Source organism: Acanthochromis polyacanthus, chromosome 4 (genome assembly GCF_021347895.1).
Source record: "Acanthochromis polyacanthus isolate Apoly-LR-REF ecotype Palm Island chromosome 4, KAUST_Apoly_ChrSc, whole genome shotgun sequence".
NCBI lineage: Eukaryota > Metazoa > Chordata > Actinopteri > Pomacentridae > Acanthochromis > Acanthochromis polyacanthus.
This window is the reverse complement of record NC_067116.1, coordinates 20972342-20997108: the sequence shown is the minus strand read 5'-3', so window position 1 is coordinate 20997108 and position 24767 is coordinate 20972342. Positions and strand designations below refer to the sequence as shown.

The 24767-nt window shown below is 39.6% G+C and overlaps 1 protein-coding gene across 3 annotated transcripts in view; it reads right to left on the bottom strand.

Moving 5' to 3' along the window:
* The window catches only part of fcho1 (FCH and mu domain containing endocytic adaptor 1), a 78720-nt gene that overhangs the window by 44674 nt on the left and 9279 nt on the right, over positions 1-24767 (bottom strand). For 2 of the 3 annotated variants that reach the window (XM_022210494.2, XM_022210496.2), the window contains exon 2: positions 17625-17675. In XM_022210494.2, the coding sequence (XP_022066186.2) occupies positions 17625-17651 (27 nt within the window). In that variant the 5' untranslated portion in view covers positions 17652-17675. Of the gene's footprint in view, positions 1-17624; positions 17676-22979; positions 23209-24767 lie in introns of those variants that run through there. The other variant, XM_022210495.2, reaches the window with a different exon arrangement.

The following is a 24767-nucleotide window of genomic DNA, read 5'->3' as shown; positions in this document are numbered from 1 at the left end:
GCTTCCTCTTCTAGTGCCTGGGTCTGTCATGACACTGCAAGTATTTACAAAGCAACTCACTTCAGTAAGTAAATAAGCAAAGTATGATCCTGATTTAACTTAGAAAAGATGTTGATACAATCCGGCCTCCTATGATTTTTAGGTTTGACTTTAGGTCATGTTATGCTGCCCCAGTAAATAAACAAATCAACTTAGTTTGTTTACATTTCACTGAAAATCTGCAGGAACCAGTTCTCCCCATTTAGATCATTAAATCACTGAATAGATGAAGGACTCCATATACTCTAAATAGTTCCAGAAGTAAAGTGTGCTCCTCCACACCTTAGGGAAATATTTTTTCCTTAAAGTGTGCTCCATGAAGGGGGGTAGTTATGCCACCAGCTGTGCAGGAACAACCTTAACTCTCCCTTTGGAATAACCTGTTATTATTGATTACTGGATATGGATAAAGGGAGGGAGAGAAGGGAAGGGTTCAGAGAGGGAGAGGTAGGGTAGAAGAGGTTTTGACTGATTTCATGTCACATTTTTTTGGTTCTTCCGTTTTTCTTAAAGAACTGAAGGAACCTCTTCACAGCGACATCTTTTTGGGTTTAATCTGTACCTCGTCCAGTTTAGTCCATCAACCTCTGAGTATATTTCTACCTCTCCTATCACATAGTTGACTTTAATGCTCTTATCAGAATGTCAAATCACTTATCAAAATGTCACTTTTCACTGTATGTTGATAGTGTTGCCTGGCAACAGAGGCTCCACCCGTAGGCAGCCAAGTTCCAGGCTGAACACCAACTTGATTATTCTTGAGGGTCGAGACTTGATAAGACTGAGAACCACCGAGTCACTGAGGTCCATCAGCCTGAATTAAATCTGTCTCTGCTTTAAGATAACTTTCTTTAGAGTGGACTGAAACAGAGTTAATACTGAATCTACACAGTGAAACACCCAAAATACTATTTAGTCTAGGTCTTTGTAAGTGATATTACTTTTTTTATTACCAAACAGCTGAAAGCTTCGACATTAGCTGTGTATAAGAAGTGTTTGGGCCATCTGCACGTTGTATAATGTTGTTTATCTTAAGCGCTCTGCTCTATTCAAAAGGGTGCCGATTACTCTCTTTAGGTTTTGTCCTTTCCCTGCAGTTGGCAGACGCCTTCTGTTGAAATTCTACCCTTGCTATAGAAAGGTGAGCTGCCAGTGTAAGCCTTGAAAACACACACACACACACACCTGCCTCTTCACAGCTAGACACAGCACCTGTCCACCACTGCTGGCACTCTACTATTTTGGCTGTATGCAAAGAGGGCTTTCCACAGACTTTAGACTGTTATACTGCTCAAAATGTTTTGCAAACAGAGTTTGATAACGACAACAGTGAGATGCCTTGATGAATATTTGAAAAACAAATATGAGCATTCTGTGGTATGAGCGATATGCCACAACTTCACTGCAACACTATCTCCACTGCTTTGTACATGATATTTTGCAGATGCAAAGACTCCATCATCATACAGTAACCTGACAGAAATCATTTCTAACTGACAACACGCCATGGTTAGTGTCAGTTTGTCTCATTTCCAAAATTCCCAGCTTCGACACCCCCAAAGCTGCAAGTCAGTCTTCATTTGAACAGCTTGTTGTATGCTCCATTAGTCTTGCAAACTTCACACTGAAGTCTGAACAGGCTACAATTATTGCAACATTAGAATGGACTTCAGGAGAGACCATCTAAAAATGTGCACCATTATCCCATATGTATCCCAACAGTATCACACGTTCCCCTCAGCTTTTTACCTCAAGTACTCCATCTCTTATCTGCAATAAACTGGCCATGAAAAACATGTTTTCAGTATCTGTTCACCCATCAATGACAGTTCGTCTTCTTCTCTGGTCTCATAGATTTCACATTAAAGGTTGAAGTGGAGAAATAAAACATTTTAGTTAATCTCTTCATCCTGTGATCTATGAACCAAGTACTGGAAACTGTGGCTGAACAACTACAATCCCAGTTTATTTGTTCTGCACTGCCTGGCTGGAGAGAATTAATGTTGCTGATGGCACCGCTGTCCCATGACCCGTAAGATTTGTTTCTTCTCTAAAATAAATGCCATTGACATTGAAAATAATATAAACTTTGAAAGTGTGTTTTAAACACCTGAACACACTTTAGAGTACGTTCTTGTCCAGTCCCCGGCATATCATAGATTGGTTTGAAACTCGACTCATTCAAAACATCTCTGAAGGTCTTCCTCCATTTTTCAGGTACCAAGGTAATAAGTTCGATCCAAACTAAGGTATGACTGATTGTATGAAAAGTTGGCTGCAACACTTGTAATTTTCGGGAGACAGATCTGCAATTTACTGCTAACTCCAGGTTTAGTAATCTTTGGAGAAAGTTACAGCCATTTCATGAAACTATTCATCCTACTTGGATAAAAATGAAATCACAAATTTATACCCTGGTGTTAATATTTATGTATTCGGTATCAATGAGAATGGGTGCAGGCAGCTTAGAAAATTCAGCAAGTATGGAGAATGACACATCAGTAACTTTGGTGTTTTATTCTGAGATTGACGACAATTAATATTTAATTATGCCATATAAATGAACGAAAAACTTTCTTAAAGATAATTATTGCCACAGATCAAATACTTAAACGAGACAGAACAGTTCAATCAAATCTCTTTTTCTAGTGTGCCTCCTTGTAGAGGAACACATACCTCAACCCGGTAGGTGCAACATAAACGAGATGAGTATTACCAGAGTGTGACCACACTGACAGGTCTGTTACTATTACGGAGACAAAACTCCACTCATGTGTGCTGAATGGCAGGTTGTTGATTGAGCAAGCAGATGGAGCTGGAACTTGTAGACACTGAGCCATGCCAGGCAACCTGATAGCACATACGCAAGAGCTTCCTTCCAAGCGTCTTCAAGTGTCTTAATGTATTCCTTAAGCCTTTAGTGAATGAAAATCCTTCACGTCTGATATATGCAAACCCCCTCTTCTCTCCCCTCTTGCTGATCTCTTTTTCATCAATTAAGTTGACCGTTTTGGTCACGCATGATGGAGCCCATTACCATGACAATGAGGAGAATGATGGGAGAAGAGAAAAAAAAAGGACAGGAGGGGGTTTATGGGGAGGTGTAAAATCTGTACTTGGACAACTTTCTCATGAAGACTTAGACTTGGTGGACCAATAAGGGCTGTGGGGGATTTACTCAAATTTGTTAAGGGGGATGGTGCAGCAAGGACATTATCATTTTATCTCTGTAAATCACATGGCAGCACTGGTCCGCTGAGTGATCAGGATCACTAGTTTTCTATCAAACTGATCTAGGCCACTGAACCTTGCAAAGTTTAAAAACAGGTGTGTTGATCTTCAGCTTCATTTCTCAAAGCAAACCTGATATCAATACATAGCAACTGATATAACTTATTATTCTTCATTCAAACTCCAAAAATACACATGTACAAAATCTAAGGCCTGGTAAAGTTCTTTAGAAACACACACGCTAGCAGAGGTCAGCATTTAGGTTCAGCTAAAGGTCAGCTCTTTCAGTTCTGCTGATAGGCAGAGAGATGCTGCAGTCTCACAGAGAAGTAAGTCTCACAGACACCTACAACTTTATTTCAAACCAACACACTAAGATATTGTGTTATTGCACTTTTCTGCCAAAAAAATTATTGAATTAATTTTGCCCTTTAAAATGTTTTTTTTTTTTTTTTTACAAATACTCCTACAGTAAATCACTAACAAATTCCACACTACATGTTTGATCAATTCATTTGTTGTCGTACAAACCATAGTGTTGCAGTTAAAATAGCACCTCCTGATAATTATATCATGTTCTTATTAAAGCAGTGCAAAGTGCTGAATGATCAAAAGAAGAGCAGACACAACATTGGCATAGCTTACTAATATTCAAAGGAAAGCAATCATACAGTCCTGGCCGACATTATTGGAATTTTTCCAGAAAATACATCATTGATCCCAGAAATTGTTGCAATTATAAATGTTTTTGGTATTCACATGTATTTCGTTCATGTGCACTGGAAAAATACAAAAAAGCAGAAAAAAAAGGCCAAAATTGACCTAATTTTAAACAAAAATCTAAAAATGGCCCGGACAAAATTATTGGCACCCCCAACTCAATATTTGGTTGCACACCCTTTGGAAGAAATAACTGAAACCAATCGCTTCCTATAACCATCAACAAGCTTCTAACACCTCTCAAGTGGAATTTTGGACCACTCTTCTTTTGCAAATTGCTCCAGGTCTCTCAGATTTGAAGGGTGCCTTCTTGCAACAGCAATTTTGAAAGAAAAACAACCTGTTTTAGGCAGTTTTCTTTTTGATGAGAAATGTTAAGCAGCAAAGCTATCACTTGATTTTAATGAATCTATTTCATTTTTTATCTCTTCAGTTCTGTTCTGATCATCTGGTGTTTTTATTAGACATTACTTCAGGCAGTGTCAATAACAGAAGCCATTAAATAGCCCGGCACATGGCACAGTAATTGCCTTTGCATGGGGATGTTGAATATTTAGTTTCATTACAATAAAAATGAAATTGACAGCACATTTATATTGTTTTATCTAAAGATAAAATCTGAACTCTAACAGTTTCCATGTAGCTGGAAAGTTCACTGTCAGGCGAAATATTTTGGTTTACTCTTGGTAGTTTCCTGATGTCCATTTGTTGCGGAAAAGCAACTCAGATCACATAAAAACTGTAACTATGCTGAAGATCTTAGAGATTCAAAAATACCGCTGTAAAAATAATGTCCCTCAGGTAATGTGATAGTACTCAAGATAACATTCAAGTTTTGTGGTTTTCCACCTTTCTCTGTAGTAACAGAAATGTTTCAAAAGCTTTAGAGGATGGGGCTGATAAGATTACATGACCACTAATCTACAACATCTTCACTGTTATGCTGCTACTCTGTCGACAGCAGACAGCACTGAGACAACCGACAGAACAGAAACACAGTCATTGTTTCATTACGTGTAGCAAATGTGAGCATGCTTGTATGAAAATTGTGTGAATCTTCTGTTTCTCCAGAGTAGGGTCTATTTTAACAGCTCTCACTTGATTCTAATTAGACACATCTTCAGACTTTTCCTCCGGCTTGCATGAAACTAATTACAGACAGAAGAAACCTGGACTGAGCTAAACTCTGCACTGGAGGGCCTTCTTCACAGCTGCTTCTCTACAGCAAATAAAAGATTTTCCTCTGCATATTGGCTGTTTGAGTTACACACGTGGACAAAATTGTTGGTACCCCTCAGTTAAAGAAGGAAAAACCCACAATTCTCACTGAAATCACTTGAAACTCACAAAAGTAACAATAAATAAAAATTTATTGAAAATTAAATAATCAAAAACAGCCATTACTTTTGAATTGTTGATTAACATAATTATTTAAAAAAACAAACTAATGAAACAGGCCTGGACAAAAATGATGGTACCTCTATAAAAGATTGAAAACTATTTGACCAGAGTGACATGATTAACTCAGGTGTGTCATTTAATTGACATCACAGGTGTTTCCAAACTCATAATCAGTCAGTCTGCCTATTTAAAGGGAGACAAGTAGTCACCCTGCTGTTTGGTGAAAAGGTGTGTACCACACTGAACATGGACAACAGAAAGCAAAGGAGAGAATTGTCCCAGGACATCCGAAAAAAAAATTATAGACAAACATCTTAAAGGTAAAGGCTATAAGACCATCTCTAAACAGCTTGAAGTTCCTGTGACAACAGTGGCTCATATTATTCAGAAGTTCAAGACCCACGGGACAGTAGCCAACCTCCCTGGACGTGGCCGCAAGAGGAAAATTGATGACAAATTGAAGAGACGGATCGTTGGAATTGTATCCAAAGAGCCCAGAGCAACCTCCACAGAAATTAAAGGTGAACTCCAAGGCCAAGGTACATCAGTGTCAGATCGCACCATTCGTCGTTGTTTGAGCCAAAGTGGACTTCATGGGAGACGACCAAGGAGGACACCACTGCTGAAAAAAACTCATAAAAAGCCAGACTGGAATATGCAAAAATGCATGTTGACAAGCCACAAAGCTTCTGGGAGAATGTCCTTTGGACAGATGAGACCAAACTGGAGCTTTTTGGTAAGGCACATCAACTCTATGTTCATAGACTCAAAAACCAAGCATACGAAGAAAAGAACACTGTCCCTACGGTGAAACATGGAGGAGGCTCAGTAATGTTTTGGGGCTGTTTTGCTGCATCTGGCACAGGGTGTCTTGAAAGTGTGCAAGGTACGATGAAATCTGAAGACTATCAAGGCATTCTGGAGAGAAATGTGCTGCCTAGTGTCAGAAAGCTTGGTCTCAGTCGCAGGTCATGGGTCTTCCAACAGGACAACGATCCAAAACACACAGCCAAAAACACCCAAGAATGGCTGAGAGAAAAGCGTTGGACTATTCTAAAGTGGCCTTCTATGAGCCCAGATCTGAATCCCATTGAACATATGTGGAAGGAGCTGAAACATGCCATTTGGAGAAGACACCCATCAAACCTGAGACAACTGGAGCTGTTTGCTCATGAGGAGTGGGCCAAAATACCTGTTGACAGCTGCAGAACGCTCATTGACAAATACAGAAATCGTTTAATTGCAGTGATTGCCTCAAAAGGTTGTGCAACAAAATATTAAGTTATGGGTACCATCATTTTTGTCCAGCCCTATTTCATTAGTTTGTTTTTTTCAATAATTATGTTAATCAACAATTCAAAAGTGATGGCTGATTTTGATTATTTAATTTTCAATAAATTTTTATTTATTGTTACTTTTGTGAGTTTCAAGTGATTTCAGTGAGAATTGTGGGTTTTTCCTTCTTTAACTGAGGGGTACCAACAATTTTGTCCACGTGTGTATACAGCTGATCACAGGAGGATGAGCTAGTATGGCAACTTAACTCCTGAACTTTTACCATCAATTTCCACAAACATTTCATCCACAAATATCCAGAAGTTTCTTTACTGTGGTATTGTCAGACCCACTAGGTGTTTTCAAACAGGCTGAATAATAGATGACTGACAGTTGTTTGCTTTCCTCAGTCACTAGCATGAATCTCTCCTTCACCTGACTGGATCACTGCACTGCTCACTGGTCTGTCATTCATCTGCCTTTCTGCTTTTCAAACTTCAAATATAAAATGGGGTGCTTTAGAAGCAAGACAGTTCTCCTGAAATATCGACCAAAATCTGATTCTGAATAAATCTGAAGCGCACAAAGGCATTCAAATGTTCTACCTTTTTTAAATGCACTAAAAGTGGTGACCGATAGCACAAAAAAGACAGACCTGTATATTATAGTAGACTTTACTTGATAGATTCTGTGTTAGGACTGATTGTACTGTGTAACTCAGAGAACACACAAAGTAAAGCGTAAATTAAAGGGAAATTCACACAAACAAACACCAAAATTTATTCTGTAAGATTCACACAGAATACATTCTGTCTATTCAAAATAACCTGTATGAACTGATTACTAGTTTGGTTTTGAAGAACAGCACATAGAATGAAGTAGAGCAGTGAGCTGGTTGACATCTTCAAATGTTATCAGTTGCTTTTTATTATATCAGAAAATGAAATCATTTATCATCATGACAGCAGTTAATGCAGTCACACTGTCTCAGCTTATAAAGATTAGTTCATTTGCAACATCTCTGCTTGTGCAACACACCTCTATACTTCCTTCTTTGAGCTAGATTTTTAACATACTGTGTGTAAGACCAGGAGCATAAAGTGTTGCTCAGCTTGGCTCAGGCTTTCAGATACAGTGCTTCATTCTCTGGCAACATCTAGAACTGTGCCTTTAGTTCTGGCTAATGGTCAAATCTGCCTTTACAGTCCTAATGGATCCGATGTCTGAGTACATTCCTGCTCTGTAATGCAGTCCTTTAGTCGCATGAAAGGCTACTGACCAGAGCAAAAGAGAAAAGACAAGGCAGCTCAGGCTCTGCAGACAGAACAATATCAAGAACTGCTGCTATTACCAAGCAACTACCAGCATGAGGCTTATTATAAACATTTAAGGATTGCAACAGTCTATAGCTAATATGATTCATGACATTCATATTTCAGGTTTTCATAATCCACACTGGACATCTGTTCATATCTAAATGATACTGGTGATTGTTCTGTTTAGATCTTATTGCTTATAATCTGATTTTTTAAATTTTTGAATGATATAAGACTTTTTTTTTTAGAATGTGGTGTTTCGCATTAAGCTTCTTCACTTTTACTCTCTGAAGTGTCGTACTTCCTTCAGCTTCACAATACCCTAAAAACATCATCCTGCCCTCAACCAGTATCCAAATGAAGAGGTTTCTTTTTGGTGTGCTCAAATAAAATAAGTCTGTTTATTACTGTTGGGTAATTTGGTATACTTGTATTAGATTACTGCTCGTATGGCTTTACAGACTTACTTTTATATACTTGATTGTATAAGGTGTGTTTAAGACGTTTAGTCTATAAAAAGCAAAAACTGTGCCTGATTTAAATTTGGCCTCTATTCCCTTTCAAGTGGTATTCTTGTGCAGCAATATACACCCCCTGTCAAAAGTTTTGAGACACTTTCTCATTCAAATAAATTAGAACCCGTCTCAAAACTTTTGACAGGGGGTGTATTGTTCCCAGTGCTCCTGCCATGTTTTTGCTTTGACATTCACAGGACTGTGCACTGTAAATTTGTCCCCTAGGGTTGGACTGAGTTGTACTGTGACGTTCTGAGGCCTCTGGGGGAGAACATTTGGTGCAAACAACCAGAACAGACGCACATAACACTGTCCTCACACATGCCTGCTCACAATGCATTAAAAATGCCGTTTTGTGGTGTCTCTCCCCATCCTGCACATCTCAACTGTTTTGGCTCCTGCAAATTTTTCCTCATCTCCAAAATAAAATTCAGTTCCAAGAGCTACCTTTTTGAGATAGTGCAGTGGTCCAGCACAGATAGTGCTTGGTGTATTTTCAGGGAGCATTCAAATGTAGCAGTGGAGAGCTGACAGCACTTTATTGTTGCACAAGGCTATTTCAAAGGGATGGCTGACAAATGAAAACCAGGTAGGGTTTGTCTCACAGGCGTTGACTGCACCTCCTAACTTACAGCAACATAAAATTGCAAGAGTATCTCACTGTCCGTGAGATTTCTGAAGCTGGTTTTAGGCACATTTCACTCATGTCTCTGTAGGTGACTTCCTTTTTTGACAATTTCTATGCATCTACAGTAAAGTTACTGATTTTCTGTTTATTCTATTTTGCTGCCTGACCCAACAGTTATTCACTGAACGGCAATAATCACAGTGTCACAGCTGAATGACGCAAAATTTACTTTCTGTCACAGCAGTTTTGACAAGCTATAAGTGGACCACCAAAGCACATGCTGCATATGATCCAGTTTGGTACACCACATAACATAGCTGCCTTATCAGGCTGCTGTCAAAAGAGAGGTGAAAACTTTCTACCCCATGCGTCAGACACTATATCATGAAACCATCTAGGCAGTCAACTGACCAGTCTGTCAGTGTTGCTGAGAGTTTCGCTGACTCACAGAAACTTTGTCTGCTGACTGGGCCGGTTTGGCAGAATGAACAGTCCCACAGCAGAGAGGTGTCAATAACACTGGCAGCAGGTAGCAGCAGCAGCCTATTATCACCGATGGCTGCAGACCAATTTGTGGAGTGGGCCGTTCAGAGAAAACTCCTCGCTGCAAGACTAAGATGCTTAATTTTGCCTGCTGTGCTGAAGACGAGATAAAAATATTGATAGTTCCTGCAAAGCCTTACCTATCTTCTGTCATAACATATGCAATTGTGATGTTATTACATACAACGATATAGTTTATTTTCTGAAAATTCAATTGAGGAAAAGTTTAGAGATGAAACTAGGTTGTCTGTTGTTGGCTAGTTCTGGCACTTAAACAAAAAAAAGGTAATTTTTTTGCAGGAAGTCAAATCTCTAAGGGTCGACTAATTTTTACCCACCCAAACGACACAATCATTAGGTAGTTTAAGTATTTCCCTCACTATTTTTCCAGGTTTTTTTCCCCCACACACCGTGAGACAATTACAAATTTAGCAACTGTTATATTGATCTATCTTGGCTCTTACTCTGACTTGGCACTGAACAGATCCAAGACGAACAACTGAGAAAAAATAAAAGCATGGAAAGAAGAAGGACTTAGGATAAAATGAGAGAAGAGACAGAGACAAAAGAGAGAAACACGGGAAGGAGAAAGATTTTCAGCGTGTGTTTATAGTCCTTCACCCCAGGAGAAAACCACATGACTTAAAGTGATGGGAGGGCAGCAACGCTGGCGTCATTAAACTGAGAAGCAGGCAATAATAAAAACCCACTGGGCGGTGTTTTTGTGCGTTTCTGAGCACACACTCTTAAATATGCAGGCAAAGATGAAGCCATTTTTAAGGGGAGAAGATAGAAGACAGTACTGTATGGTATACTGTACAGCCATGACAGAACAGTTTGCTGAGCTTTGAAGTGGTTCTTTGAAATACAATAGTTCATTTAAATGCCCCTGGATAGCATGCAGCCTGACTTTCTATGGTCTACACACCACTGCAGAGAGAGAAAACAGTCTGATGTAGGAGGAGAGATGTACTATTATTAAAGATCCTTCTACGGGTCACCTTAGTAATGAATTCTTGTTATGTGGCAATGTTTTGCACCCAATAAAAGCCAAAGAAAATAAATCCGGATTGCAGCAGTCCAGGTACAAATGAACAGTGTCTCAAATGGACACGAGTAGAATTGCTTAAAACAGTGCAGTCCTCAAAACAAATTACAGTGTTTCAGTGGGGACAGGAATTTTGTAATCAACCTGATGTAATTTTACATCAAATCAAATGGCCATCTTAGCTTGCTAAAAATAACTATGATTAAAGATTAGTGGTTCGTGATATCTGAAAAACCACAAACAGCACTGTAGCAGTATAATGATAAATGCAGGACATTACTGACAGTATCCAAATAATCGACTTGTCACTTCACAGATGATTATTTGGCCAATTGAATAATCACCATAATTAGTTTTTTTAGAGGAAAAAAATCAAAGCATTTGCTGGTTTCTAGATTCATAAATGGAAAGAGTGTGCTTTTTTGAGTCATATTTCATAAACTTAGGACTGCTGGTTGAACAAAAAAAACATTTTAAGATGTCAACTTGCAATGTGGCAATTTCTAAGGGGCAGATTAGCCATAAAATTCAGGACAAGTACAAGCTGTGACCCACTACGGACACCTAATTTTTTTTTCGCTCTCTGCATTTTCTATGTATCCCGCTGTCTTACATTGACCAGGTACATTGGACTATATCCCTGTATTTGTCACTTTACCATGAACCCTCAAAACCAGCAAATGGTCGTATGGCTCCAGGTTTGCTGTTGGTCATTTAGTTAATAGTAATTGTAATAACCACATGTTGATTTAGGAATTAGATGTATGGAAGCTTAAAGTCTTCTGAAATAGTTCAAGGTTATAAGAACTGTCTACAAGAAAAGGCATCGAAACTAAACATGATGCAGAACATGCTTTAAAGCTCACATCACTTCAGTTTATATTGTACTTTAGAGCTTTACCTGCCCGAAAAGGTACGGCTTGCAGAGTCAGGAACTTCTTGTAAAAGACTTCTGAAAACCCACTTCCATAGACTTGCTTGTATGTGAAGTTTACTTGTAGCTGTGTTCTATATCGTATTAAGTCCTGTTTATTTAAGATGTTGTCGTGTTTTATTTTACTTTTAGCCGAGCGGTTCTCTGGCGGGATGTCTACAATTAAATTTTTTTGTCTTTTAATTTCTAATTTTAACCTTCAATCTTATTTTTTAATTTTTTAACTGCCTTTGATATGAGTGCTAATCTAGCTAATTATCCATTAAATTTATCATCATTTTTACTATTTATCTTAACTTACTGCTCTGACTTGTCTCCTATATCTTGCATGTTTTCACTGTCAAAGCACTTTGGGAATGCTGTTTTCAATGTGCTATATAAAGAAAGTCATCATTATTATTATATTTATTATGATATCCCCTTATTTTCAATTATTCAAATTATTCTGAGCCAGTTGCCACAAGGTAAATCTGGAGCCCAGGTAATATAGCAGCTTGTTTAATTTTAAGTTTCCCACTACATATAATAATAAAGTCCATGTAGTTCACGTTTTAATCTGCAATTCCATATCTAGTAATTAAATTGACATTAAAATGAGATTGATTAATCTCGAGGAAAATTTTGTATGCAGAAACTTAAGAGAACCCGTGGATCTTTTGCTACCAAGGGGCAGAGATCACATCTGAGAAAGAGTCAAATAATTCAGAGCATGCTGAAAAATATTCTCCCTCATATATGAAAGAACAGATTCACATTTTGGATTATCTCTCAAGGGTAAAATCTACTGTGATTCAAATTCCTGGAATAATCCCACAGCACCAATCCTTATGAAGAAACAAATTCCGTTCCTAAGATTTAGCAGCCCCTTAATTTGCTAAGGACATACTTAATTATAGCTGATGGGTTTCCCCCTGTGGGCCATGAGCACAGCTCTTACATGGTTAATGGGAAAGGACAGCGTGCTATGAGGAGGCTTTGTGAGCGGCTGTGAATGTTCTTCAGCCAAACAAGATGAGGCTCTGTGTGTGACTCGTTCCCAAGTGGTTGTGCTGGCTAATTAACTAAAGGGCTGATTTGTATTACACAGATTTTTGTGTCTGAAAGCAGTCTGCGTGGAAGCACAGTGATATATATGTAAGCACGCAGGCACATAAGTAACACTTCATATTAGTTTAGGTGATTCTGAGGAAATTTTAGATGTAAATCCAAACTTGTTCTTAGTACATTTACAGCACAAAACTGCACAATCCAGATGTTGACCAGGAAAAAGAACAAGAGTCCAACAGCTACAATTACCACTACAACTAAAAGTGTACATGCAACAATGGACTAAGAGTTTTAAATATTTTGAATGTTCAATATTTTGGCTTTTGATTATAATATATTCTGACTCCTTAATTTTTAGATGAAAACAAACAGAGCCATTCTTTTGCAAAAGTCAGGCCAAAGATGTTTAAGATATTTGATATATTTTACAGCGATGGATGAACAGGGAAAGGTCTTTAGGTAATAAGTCCTCTTTGCCTCAGGTTCAAACCTGGAAATATGGTCAATCAGGGGAAAATAAGAACATTATATGATTTTATATAAATGTTCTGAATTAAACCTCTGAGTGGCTCATTTTTCTTAGCTGTGCTAAAGTATTCCTGATGACTTTCCTAAGTGTGATAAGGCAAAGTAGAAGTAGGGCACACCTGAAATAGATGTGCCAGGTGTGCTGGGACAGAGCACAGAGGAAAAAGTGAGGACACAGGAGAGAATAAGGAGGAGACACAGAGAAGGGAGAGCCTGTAACAGCTGACAAAGTCACTGGGGGACCGGGAGGGTGTTGGAGGGATGAAAGAGAGTCGCTTTACACATCTGTGTAAAGCTGCTAATGAGGCTGTTAATTATTGCAAAAATTGAGTTAATTAATACCATAATTAGTCATATTGTCATATGTGTTTATGTTTTTAGGGATGAAAGCGATGAACTACAAATAGCAGATTTGAGTATTTTCATTCAAATATGTTTATTTTGAAGTCTTGTATTTTCTACCAAATTAGCATACCAAAAAAACATAAGTCTAAATTAACTACACACTAGAGAAAGCAAGTTAGTCATGACCCTTTGGTCAAGACAAAACAAAAAAGAAGTAAAAGAGTAAAACAAACAACAAATTGGGCATACAACACAGAAATGAAGACATGAATGAATCCCCAATCATGGTCACCTGAGGCTGAAGCTGAACAGAAAGAAAGTGTGTTTGGCTACAGTCATGGGACCAATACAATTTTAAGTTCTAGAAAAGAGGCAGATTCAGTCAGCGTAGTTACATTTGTTACACTGCATAATGGGGACATAGTCTCTTACAAGAACTCTACATCCACCTAGGTTTGCAGTTATCGATTATTTTAGTAATTGCGTATTCTATCGATTATTTGCCGATTAATCGAGTAATTGGATGCTGCGCAACAAAGAACCGTCCAGGCGGTGTATTGTATCTATACAGTAAAGTACAGGTGTACTGTACATATATAGTATAGTACAGGGATATCCAACTAAAACTAAAGCCAGGGGAACCCCACATGCATTTAGCTGATGATGCAGAAATCGTATAAACATGTTTTTATGTTTGGTCTGTTTAAACTGCTGGAACTGCAGCTGATAGAACACAAATAAGAAAAATGATTAGTTTATTAGTATTTATTACAGAGAATATTCAATCAGTAACATTAGTTTCGCCTTGACTTAGTCACAAATTAAACTGATTTCCTTTCCTATAAGACAGTGTCAGACTTAAATGTTGTCACAGTCCTGATGAGAAGATGAGCAGTAGCTGCTGGACCTGCTGCAGCTGCGGCTAATTGCTCATCCTCCTCCCATCAAGGCTGGCGCTGCACGACACACGGGGCCGGATCATTGTGTCTATCGTCTCCTCTCCTTCCCTTACCCTCTCCAAGCGAGACTGACTCAGCAGACAGAGCAGCTTGTTTCCCCATTGAGCCGCCCGCCGGATAGCAGGCGTCGACCCCTGCCACTCTCAAGTGAGAGCTGGACCTTTCCCCTTGGACTGCTCCGATCGGGCGGCCGCTTCCCCCAGGTGCCGAGCGTTGGCGCGTGCCTCCCCCCTGGACTGCCGCCCCACAGGAGCCCACCTTCCTCCCCTCTGCCTCACGTATGCAAGTCCTGCCATAGTTGGCATTTCTGTTTTATTTTGCAAATAAACCCCTGTTGTTATCCCAGTCTCCCTCGTGTCTGCTCTGTGCGCCTCTCACACTTGGGTTCCAAAATTACCACTCCCCGTAACAGATGTATTTTAATACAATATCATGTTTAATTATATGAAGTTTGACAGTGTTACTGTGCAGCTGTCTGTTATCAGTGATCAGCTGCATCGATCGGTAAAATAAATCATTACCCACGTTTAGCAGTTTTCTACCAGCATTTGTGCCTTACATAATTTCCAGTCACAGCAGGTGTGATTGTCATACAGTTTCCTTGTTCTCCACTAAAGGGGAACTTCGTTTTTTTTCAACCTGGGGTCTGTTTCCATATGTAATTTCATACATGTGAGTGATGGAGAAATGAATTTTCGACATAGCTCCAGTATTTAGCCAGGCAGGCAGCTTAGCAGCTCAGCTAGTAGCTCGGCTAGCGAAAAGTATGGGGCAAGTGCCCCCCCCCGCATCAAAGTCCGCCCTAACGTGCTTTTTGTCCCACACTGACCGGCTCAGATACTCTCAATGAGTGTCCCACAACATACAAGAGATGAGAAGTGAACGAAAACCTCCACATTACTTGGCGATTGCTCTTTGTTGTGGTCTGTATCCAAATCTCAGGACGCTAGAAAGCAAATCTCGTTCCGAAATCGCACGAGAGCTCTTTGAAGCAGAAAGTCTGAGTTAACAAAGAAAGTTGAAAACCATCTTCATACCTGTAAACTCTGACTGAAGTTTCAGTTTTTCTTGAGCTGACTGACACAAAGAAAGTCTGACTATGTCAAACTTCCTTCATAATTCAGTCCTCTGATCTGCTAAACGCCATAAACACTAGAAAAGAAGCGTCCCGTCAAATTTAAATTATAATTCGTTGATTATAGGTCCGGGTCCATACAGGATGAAATCTGGGTCCAGACTCAAATTGTGGTCCACCAGTTAGTGGCCTCTAGTATGTAGTGGATTAAACAAAGCTTCAACTCCCAGAATTTTGCCTTGAGAAATTTTAGTAATCGAATTACTCGAATAACTCGAATCATTTCAGCCCTAATCCAACTTTACCGAAGCTTTAGCTACATTCACACCATTCAAACTCTGCTAATGCACCATTTGTTTGATCACAGACCTGACTGAGAATGTGTTGTGAAATAAATGGGAAATTAACATGGTAATCTAGCCCAGTCTTTCCTGTTATTACCATTTTTAGCAGAGACGATAGAGCAAATTCAGGAGGTCTTCAAGAGGTACAAGACTCAACAACAAGCTCACTGATGTTGTAATTAACTGTGCCGAGAATGCAAAAACCCTGTCACCTTGTAATGTAGTATTTTGTGTGAGTGCACTTTACTGTGTGTAACTGAAGTTTTCCTTTTGCTCTAAAATATTTGTTAATGAGCTGCAACTCTGTATTGGCTTGCACAGTGATAGTAACAGTACTGGTGTTTATACTACTGTTAACTCTGTGGAAGTGACAGGTTATGTTTCTTATGCAGTTTAATAACAACACATCAAGTCTATGGGCACCCACTGTGGTGGTTTTTGTCCTTTATTCTAGACAATACAAGTGACTTAATACTGACGCAAGTGGTTATATATTCATTGCACAGGCAATAAAGTGTTTGTCTACAGAAAACTGACTGATTCTTGATCCTAAAAGCTTCAGTAGAAATCCACTGGACTTCTCTTTTAATTGAACACATTTCATCTCTCATCCAACAGAGTTTTTCAGTTCAGATTGACTCTTGTTTTGGACATCGGGGCTCAGTATGGCCAAGAGTATTGTGTTGTTTAAGACAAGAGTTCAAGTTAGAATTTTAATAACACTGACTAAAATGTGTCTTCAGCTCTGACTGTTTAAGTATCACATATTATAAGTTGGAGCTGCATGATTGGTCAGAGACTTACAGTCGGCTGAATTTTATTGAACTCATAGTTGCATTCACTGTCAATGTCAAGGACTGCCGCAATAAAATGTAAAATGTTTGAAATTGTGAACATCCTGAAAATGTGCAACTCTGCATCAGAAAGAAACAACAAAAGACTGAAGAAGAATAACATAAGTAGACTTTCTGGTGAGCATTGAGTTCAGCCAGAGGTTGAGCTAAAAACTCACAGACAAACTCCCACAGAAATCATCGCTGCATCTGTTATTGGCTCAGCTTGCAGCCATTATCTGTACAGTTGGCGCATTAATTTTTGAAACACAAACAATGCTTGGGTCAAATCTGTACAAATAACGTGGGCCAAAATGTGACTTGAACATCCTTGCCCCTAAGGTTCATCTACTATCGCTCAAGTATCACATTAGCCCTAGCGACGACATAATGTTGTGTTTGTTAAAGGCACCACAGAGTCATAACAAACAAATATAATGACTTTAACATCAAGAATTTCCCTGAAGTAAGTAGTATCTCGTAATTGCAAGTCATAAGCCATGTATATAGCGCTGCAAGTATTACCTCTTTCTACAGAAGCTTGAGCAAGATTGCTTTTGATGTGGCAGAAAATAAGGTCTGAATACAAAATTGGTCTCTATTGTGTATGCTCTATAGCAAGCACTTCCTATGTACCTGACAAGCAGCAAGGAGCCAGAAGCACGGCTGTCCACAGTGAATATGAATGAAAAGATCAGTGACTTACAGCTGGGATTCAGCTATAATGGTTGAATAGGCTATAAGAGGCAGCTGAAGTTAAAGACCAGTTAAAAATGGATTTCTCTGTGCACGTGTTCTGCATCATTATTCTGACTCTCTCACAGGTTCTTCTTTGACACTTACCCAGAAGTTGTTCTGAAAGAAGGCCATCTTCACTCAGAGATTCACAGCAACCTGTGGAAAAAAAAGAGATGGAGCTGCTTTAGGGAAAAGGCTGACGTCAATGCACTTCTTTTTCAGTCTGTCTGCCCTCTGCTTTCTACACACAACAGTCCAAGCACTGAAGAGAACGACCTCAGCGATGCCTTTTCTGTTTCCTCTAACAGTCTGTACAGTGGTTTTATTTTCAGCCTTTTCTCTGCCCTCTGACAATAAACTGCAGTATCAAAGTCTCAGCAAATTGCACATAAACAAGCTTCCAGAGAGTCCTGGCTTTGTAAAAACTCCTGAGACACCTTCAGTGTAGGAACGGAGCTCCTGAGGGAGAGCACCGAGGAGCATAACAAACGACTTCAAAGGATAAACTCAGAGGAAGGAGGCAGCCGAGGGAGGAGGAGTGACAGGAGAGATGGGGGAGAAAACAGGGAGGACCAGGGGATAAGAGAGAGAGAGATCGATGGAGGGAACGAGGCAGAAGAGATGGAGGAAACCACCAAGGAGATGATCAGTGCTTGTGAAACAAAGAGAGGCAGTCTTCAGCTAACGTCAAACCAACTGATGCTGCTACAGGAGAATATGTTTCCTAGCAAACATTTTGTTTATAATCCATCGACAAGACGATACATTGGTCAGTATTAACTCACAGAAAATATGTTAAATATGGTTTGAAACTGTGTCAGCAATTTATAGTTATATAGTTCTCCACCAGAGAGTAGTGAAACATTTATTTTTCAACTGGAAAATGCCTTACCCAGTACATTCCTTAGTTTAAATGCTTTACAAAACACATTTAATACGACCTTATCAAAAATGTATGAAATGAAATTGGTTAATATGTCATTGCCGGACTTTTAAATCTCTGAAAACTACAAACTGTATTACTTATATGGAAATGCAGTACGGTAGTGTGAATCGATGTTAGACTGTGAGTGAAACAATTATTTCGGGTCATTAAAGGTGAATCACAAAAGTCTGCATTTAGTGTTTCTTACCAAAACACACTTTGTGTATCTTCAATGTCTAGTAAACACGCTGAATGCATTTCCGTCCTTCTAAAGCAACCATAAAACAAAGACACTTATGAATACTTTAAACTGAAATCTCTTCAGATCCATGTCTCCTAGTTGGCAGTATTCTTCTTCCTTGTCTTTTAAGACACGCTTCTTTGCACATAAACACCACAAACTGTCAATCAGCCGAATTCATGTGGTTTGAACCCTGCAGCAGATTTTGAGTTGTGTCACTAGCATGCTCACATTCACTTTTCTTTGACATCCACCAACCTCACTTTGGCTGACAGGTTTTTCTTATGTGGATTATGAGAAATGTGTAAGGTGTTAGCAAATAATCCTACATTTGTACCAGGCATAAGCACACAGATGGTCTTGATATGGTGGCCATGCTGAGGTAATGATTTGCATCCTATCCTGTTACCACATGCACTGTCCGTATGATCTCACAGAAAAAAATAACACACGTATTATCCCACAACAAAGCACCTTGTGATTTAGAGAAAACATCTACTTACAGGGGACATATCATGCTCATGTTCAGCTTTATTTTTATATTCTGGGATTCCACTAGAGCTTCTTTCCATGAGTCATAGTTCAACAAATCCTTATTTATCAGATTGCCTGTTATGCAGCCCCTCAGTTCAGTCCCTGCTTTAAACAGGCATTATCGCACCCTAAAAACCCACTTTCTTCTGACTGGCCAGCTTCCAGACACCTGTCAAGGTGCGACACTCCTGCAACCTTCTCTTACACGTAAACCTGCTAAGCAACATCATTTTTCCTTTTTGGTTGGAATTGTCAATTTCTCAAATCAATCTGCACACTTTCGAGTCAAAATGTGTATCCAAAGTAAGTGGACATCTGCAGCAACGAAGATGACAGCAGGACATCTGTTTGATAATGTGAAATAAGTGTTTTAAACACATGTGATTGATGAAATTTTTCTAAGTATGTCCTAGTGAAGAGGTGTACACACGCCAACTAAAGTAGCAAACAGCTGAATGGCATCAAGTAACTGTGCTGTAGGTTATTTGGATGTTGAAGTACATTAAATGATTGCAATACTAAAGCAGACTGTTTTGTGAGAATGTATAGATAAATTTATCAAGACACCCATAGTTTGACTTAATGGGACTGAGTGCTTTGCAGCACACAAACAAATTAGAAAAAAAGAGAAAAATTGGAAACCACCTAAAGGCTAAGCAGCCCTCTCACACAACATATATTTACCTCATTATTGAAATATTTGGCCACATTTGATATGAAGATCAAGCTTTGTGACATTATATGTGTGACAGAAAATAAGAAAATGCACACAAACACACTTTGATATTTGCCTTGTCCTGGATGCAGCATTTTCATCAGTGTAGCATTTTTAATTGGCTGGTGGCAGGAGGAAACGCACTGTTGTAGCAGCTAAGCATACACCTTCTGACCTTCAGTGCACACGCACGCACGCATTCACAAATTAAAGAAACACAAACGCATTAAAGAAGCACACACGCAAAGCTCTGGAATCTGGCCCTGCCCTCTCCAAGAGAATCCATAATGTGGTAAGTGTTTCCCCAGGGCTGCTCTTATACTGGGTTCCTGCTATCTGTTATTCTGCTGACTGTGTGTGTTTTCAAGTACGGGTGTGTGTTCGTTTGTGTTTGTGTGTGCTGACAGCAGCCTTTCCTTGAACTGGCACAGATCTGTTCAGGCTTGGTGACCTGGCATCATGCAGCAGCAGCAACACACACACACACAAATGAAACCAGTCAGACCTACAGTGCACACACACACACACACACACCTCACACCTTGTTAATTAGCTGAGCAGTGGGACTGGTGGAGGCCCCGCTGACAGCTTTCTGTTTGGCAAAGCAGGACAGAGAAACACAGAAACACTGCAGAGCAGGGCTACATGATAGACAGCAAGAGAACTTTCCTAACAAGTCACGTTGATAAGTCCAGATTGCTTTTTATAGATTTTCAAAAGAATTGTAACGACGATATTCTGTTATAGTTGTCCAGACTCATAACTATAAGCACCCTGTAATTAAAAATTGACAAACATTCGTTAATTTTGCATGAAAAGGCTACTTTGATTGGTTTAAAAACAATTTTAGTAACGCAAATGTCTGTGTTTTGCTATGTACACTTTGTCAGCATGTGAGGTTCTAAATTTTGCTTGCTCATTTCTAATTTGCATCTCCTAATTAACACAGTGTTATCACCAAAAGATTCTTCCTCTTTGGCCTTTGGGTTATGTGTCACTGGTGTCTCAGACAGTTTACTTAATGAAAAATCCAATATTCACAAGTGCAAAACAGGAAGACAGTACCAGTGCTTCAATTAAATGATTCAATAACAACATCTTGGAGATTAACACTTAAAATTTCAGAACACATTGTCAAAATAGTAAAGATTTTTAACCCGCTACCAACCCACCACACGCTGTCTGGACAGATTTCTGTGGCAAAATACCCATACAGGGGGACAGCGATCCTGACCAAACCACCAGATGGTTTCAGGCGAGCAGAAAGGGGGAGAGTCGGGGGGACAGCAGATAAAAACAGACACTCAGTGATGGTTAGGGAGACAAAGCCACTTGTTTTCTCCTTGTGACAGCCTGGTGTGCCATATTGGAACATACTGTAGATCTGAGCTAATTAGCCAGTTCGCTTTAACCCTCACAGTTTTGACACAGCACAATCCAGAAACACAAGGACAGAGAGAGAGAGGTTTGCACCAGCACCCCGTGTGGATACCTGCCACGGTGGGATGTATAGAAGTCGCTGACATCCAGCATTCTCCATCTGGTTCCAACTAGACGTTCAGCTGAAATCAGCTCTGAAGCAAACAAAGCTCGGAGAAGAAGTGGGACACACTGTGACCTTGATTTCTCACGCTAAAGATCATTTTTTATCCAGAAATGAAATGTCAAGATAAACTCTGGTTTTGTTCAGAGTGAGTCCCCAAGCACCTTCTGGTTTAAACACAACATCAAAAATAGACACAAATACTGAACTGTAAACACAATAAACAGATTCACAAAGAGGAGACAGCTTAAGGCTTGACATTTAAAAAGACGGTCATTTTAAATTGCCTCAGTGAATTGCACCCAGTGTCACACTGTCTGCTATGGGATGCATTATTTATACAGCCGGTGTCTGAATAAGCAGTCTAAACTTAATGAGAAATTTACTGTTTTGCTATTTTTCTGATAACGGAATCATTTTCTGACCATGGATGCGGGGCCGCCCTGAGTGCAGATAAATCATGTGACTGGCAGATACATGGATTACTTTTAATCTCAAAACTGCACAACCACAGAGAAAAACACAGTTTAAATATGTCAGAACAAAATGCAATTGATTATGGTAACTGGAATCTGTTTATTAAAAATGTTGACGGCTGTTAAACAAGCATCAATCCTGAACCGTCATCAATTCAGTTCCTTTGAAAATGAATCAATTTAATGAATTAGATTCAGCTATGTTCGCTTTAGATGGTAGGATTCCTAGAAAACCAATGTCTGGTCACTGCTGCAGAGTAAAATGATACCAGCGAGGGAGAATCTGTTACACAGACAATTGTATCAGCAATAATCAAACCAAACCGACCGTGTTATTCACTGGTCGCTTCACATTCAACTCCATGTCAAGGCAGCATTTCCTTCATATTATCTAGCCTTTTTTTATTACATTTTTCAAACTTTTTTTTTTTTTTTTAGCTCTTTTAATATCTTCCAAGATACGTGGGCCAATTCAAAAGGAAGCAGCTGTGCTCAGATTCTCATGCAGTAAATTCAGGGAACCTTAAGCTGCTCTTAAAGATAAAGAAACTGGTCACAGAAACGAAACAGTCTTCAGGGACTCCTACAAAGTGCAGTGAAAAAACAGCCAATAACAGCTTTTACTCGGCATTGCTTTGAGCAGAAATTAACATTAGGTAAAGTTATTAGAAAACGCATTAAAAATTAAGAACAATAAAACTTGGAGGGAAAAGTGTTACAAAAATGCAGCTTGTTTCCTATTAAACGTAAGCAGAATTTAAAATGCCAGTTATGCGTGTCTTGTAATCCTGTTTTTTCTGCCGGTCTGTTTACATTCGATCATGCCTGATCAACCTGAGTTTTTGATGCCAGATGACAACGTGTGACGGGTCGACAGATAAACAGACAAGCAGAAAGAGAGCCTGAGGAGACAGAGCAGCAGCACAGATACAGATAGAGCAACGAAAATAAACACAAGGTTTGAGGAGAGGATCGTATATTTAACAGAGAGAATGCCGGCAGCCTTATCAGTGAAGTCACACTAACCTCTTTTTCTGCCACCCTCACACTGCCTGACACCCCACAGATGGCTGCCATGAAAAATTAGGGCTTCAAAAAAGCAGATGGGGAGGAGTGAAAGAAAGTCTCCTCTATCAAGCAAAACTATCCACAACCCATTTAATTCCTGCAGGAAATAAATGATGCATCTCCTCCGCCCATACTAAGCACTGCTGTTTAATTTCCTTTCCTCTTGCTTTTGCCAGAGATGGTCTACTAGCAGATGTCTCTCTGAAGGAAGGAGGGGGAAGGTCAACACAAACTCCCGCCTCCTCACCACCTCCACCTGCCTCTCTCCCTCTTCTGGGTGAGAGAAAAGATGAGAGCAGTCGGGCAGGAATGACTCCCCCATGAGTCTCCTCACAAACGCCAGAGAGCAGCTTTCTCCCAGGACTCGAAGTGCAAAATAAAAATGGAATTGGGTTAAATGTAATGACACAGCTGAGTGTGGAATAAAGATGCTTGGCTAACCTCTGAACAGGCACATTTGTCCTGAGCTCAGGGAGCAAAGCAGATGAGAGGAAGAAAATGATGCAAAGGAACGGAGGAAAGGAGCCAAAAAAAAAAAAAAAAAAGGACAGGTAGAGGTGAAAAACAGAGATGAGTGAAGCGAGGTGGGTGGATGGTGAAACTCAAAGATAAAGCAAACAGAGACATATTGCAGAATGAGAGAGGTAAACATAAACAAGCTTCTGAACAGCTGAAGGACAAAATGAAAGACGTGGCAAAAAGCTCAGTGACACAGCAGCACAGGCATAAGTAAGACAGATGAACAGGGTTTTCTGAAACACGCAGCAGACGTTTCAAAACAATGCGATTCAGGGCTGGGTCAAGACTAAAAACTGAAGCAGGGACAGTAGTGGGGCAGATTAATTCAATATTCCATAAGAATCTTTCACTTGGTGATACAAGCACCAAATTTGACACAAATGTTTAGGATGTGCATTTTAAGAAAAGTACGTTATCCAGCTGAAAATCCAAGATGGCCACCAGTTTTCAAGATGGCCACCTCGTTAAATGCAAAGAAATGGTTTTCGAAGTACAACTTCAATGAACAGAAACATGTTCATGATCCAAACATCAAAATGAATGTATTTTGACTGGAAAAACTCAGTGGTGTGAATTAAGTTCCAATATGGCCACCCGTTTTAAAATGGCGGCAATAACGTGACTGAAAATTAGGGGTTTCAGAAGCTGTTTGATAACAGATATTGCATTAAGTTGAAGGCAGACATCCATGATCATTCATCGAAATGCTGTGGTCAGGCTCTATTGGTGTGGAATATTTTATAAGAGTGATGTCAAAGCACAACCAGGGCACACTGGTGACATCACTGCTGTGAGACTCAGCATGGGATTCAGTGTCAGCTTGTAGTGTATTAGCTGTAGTTGTAGTTTACTAACCGTTGTAGTGGTGTACTCACTGTAGTTTTAGTATACTTGAGTGTCCCAAATGCTATCTAATAAGCCCCTGTATATATCTCAACTAGAAGTTTAGTTAGTTGTAGTTTTGTAGTTAGATAGCCGCACCTGAATTGACAGGATGTGCCAGCGCGGGAGAGCCGAGCCAAGGGTAACGGGGGCTTCAGTTACCTGGATGGTGTACAGATCGCACGGGACTTAAATGGCACTGGATGAACGATCGGGCTAGGTGTAGGGCACCAGATGCTTGAACCTAGTTGCATCCCATAGTTTAATGTGCTTTGATGTCTTGTATGGTTGGGTGGTAAAAGGATAACCCCTCGGCCTTTAACCATATAACACAAGATGTCCGCC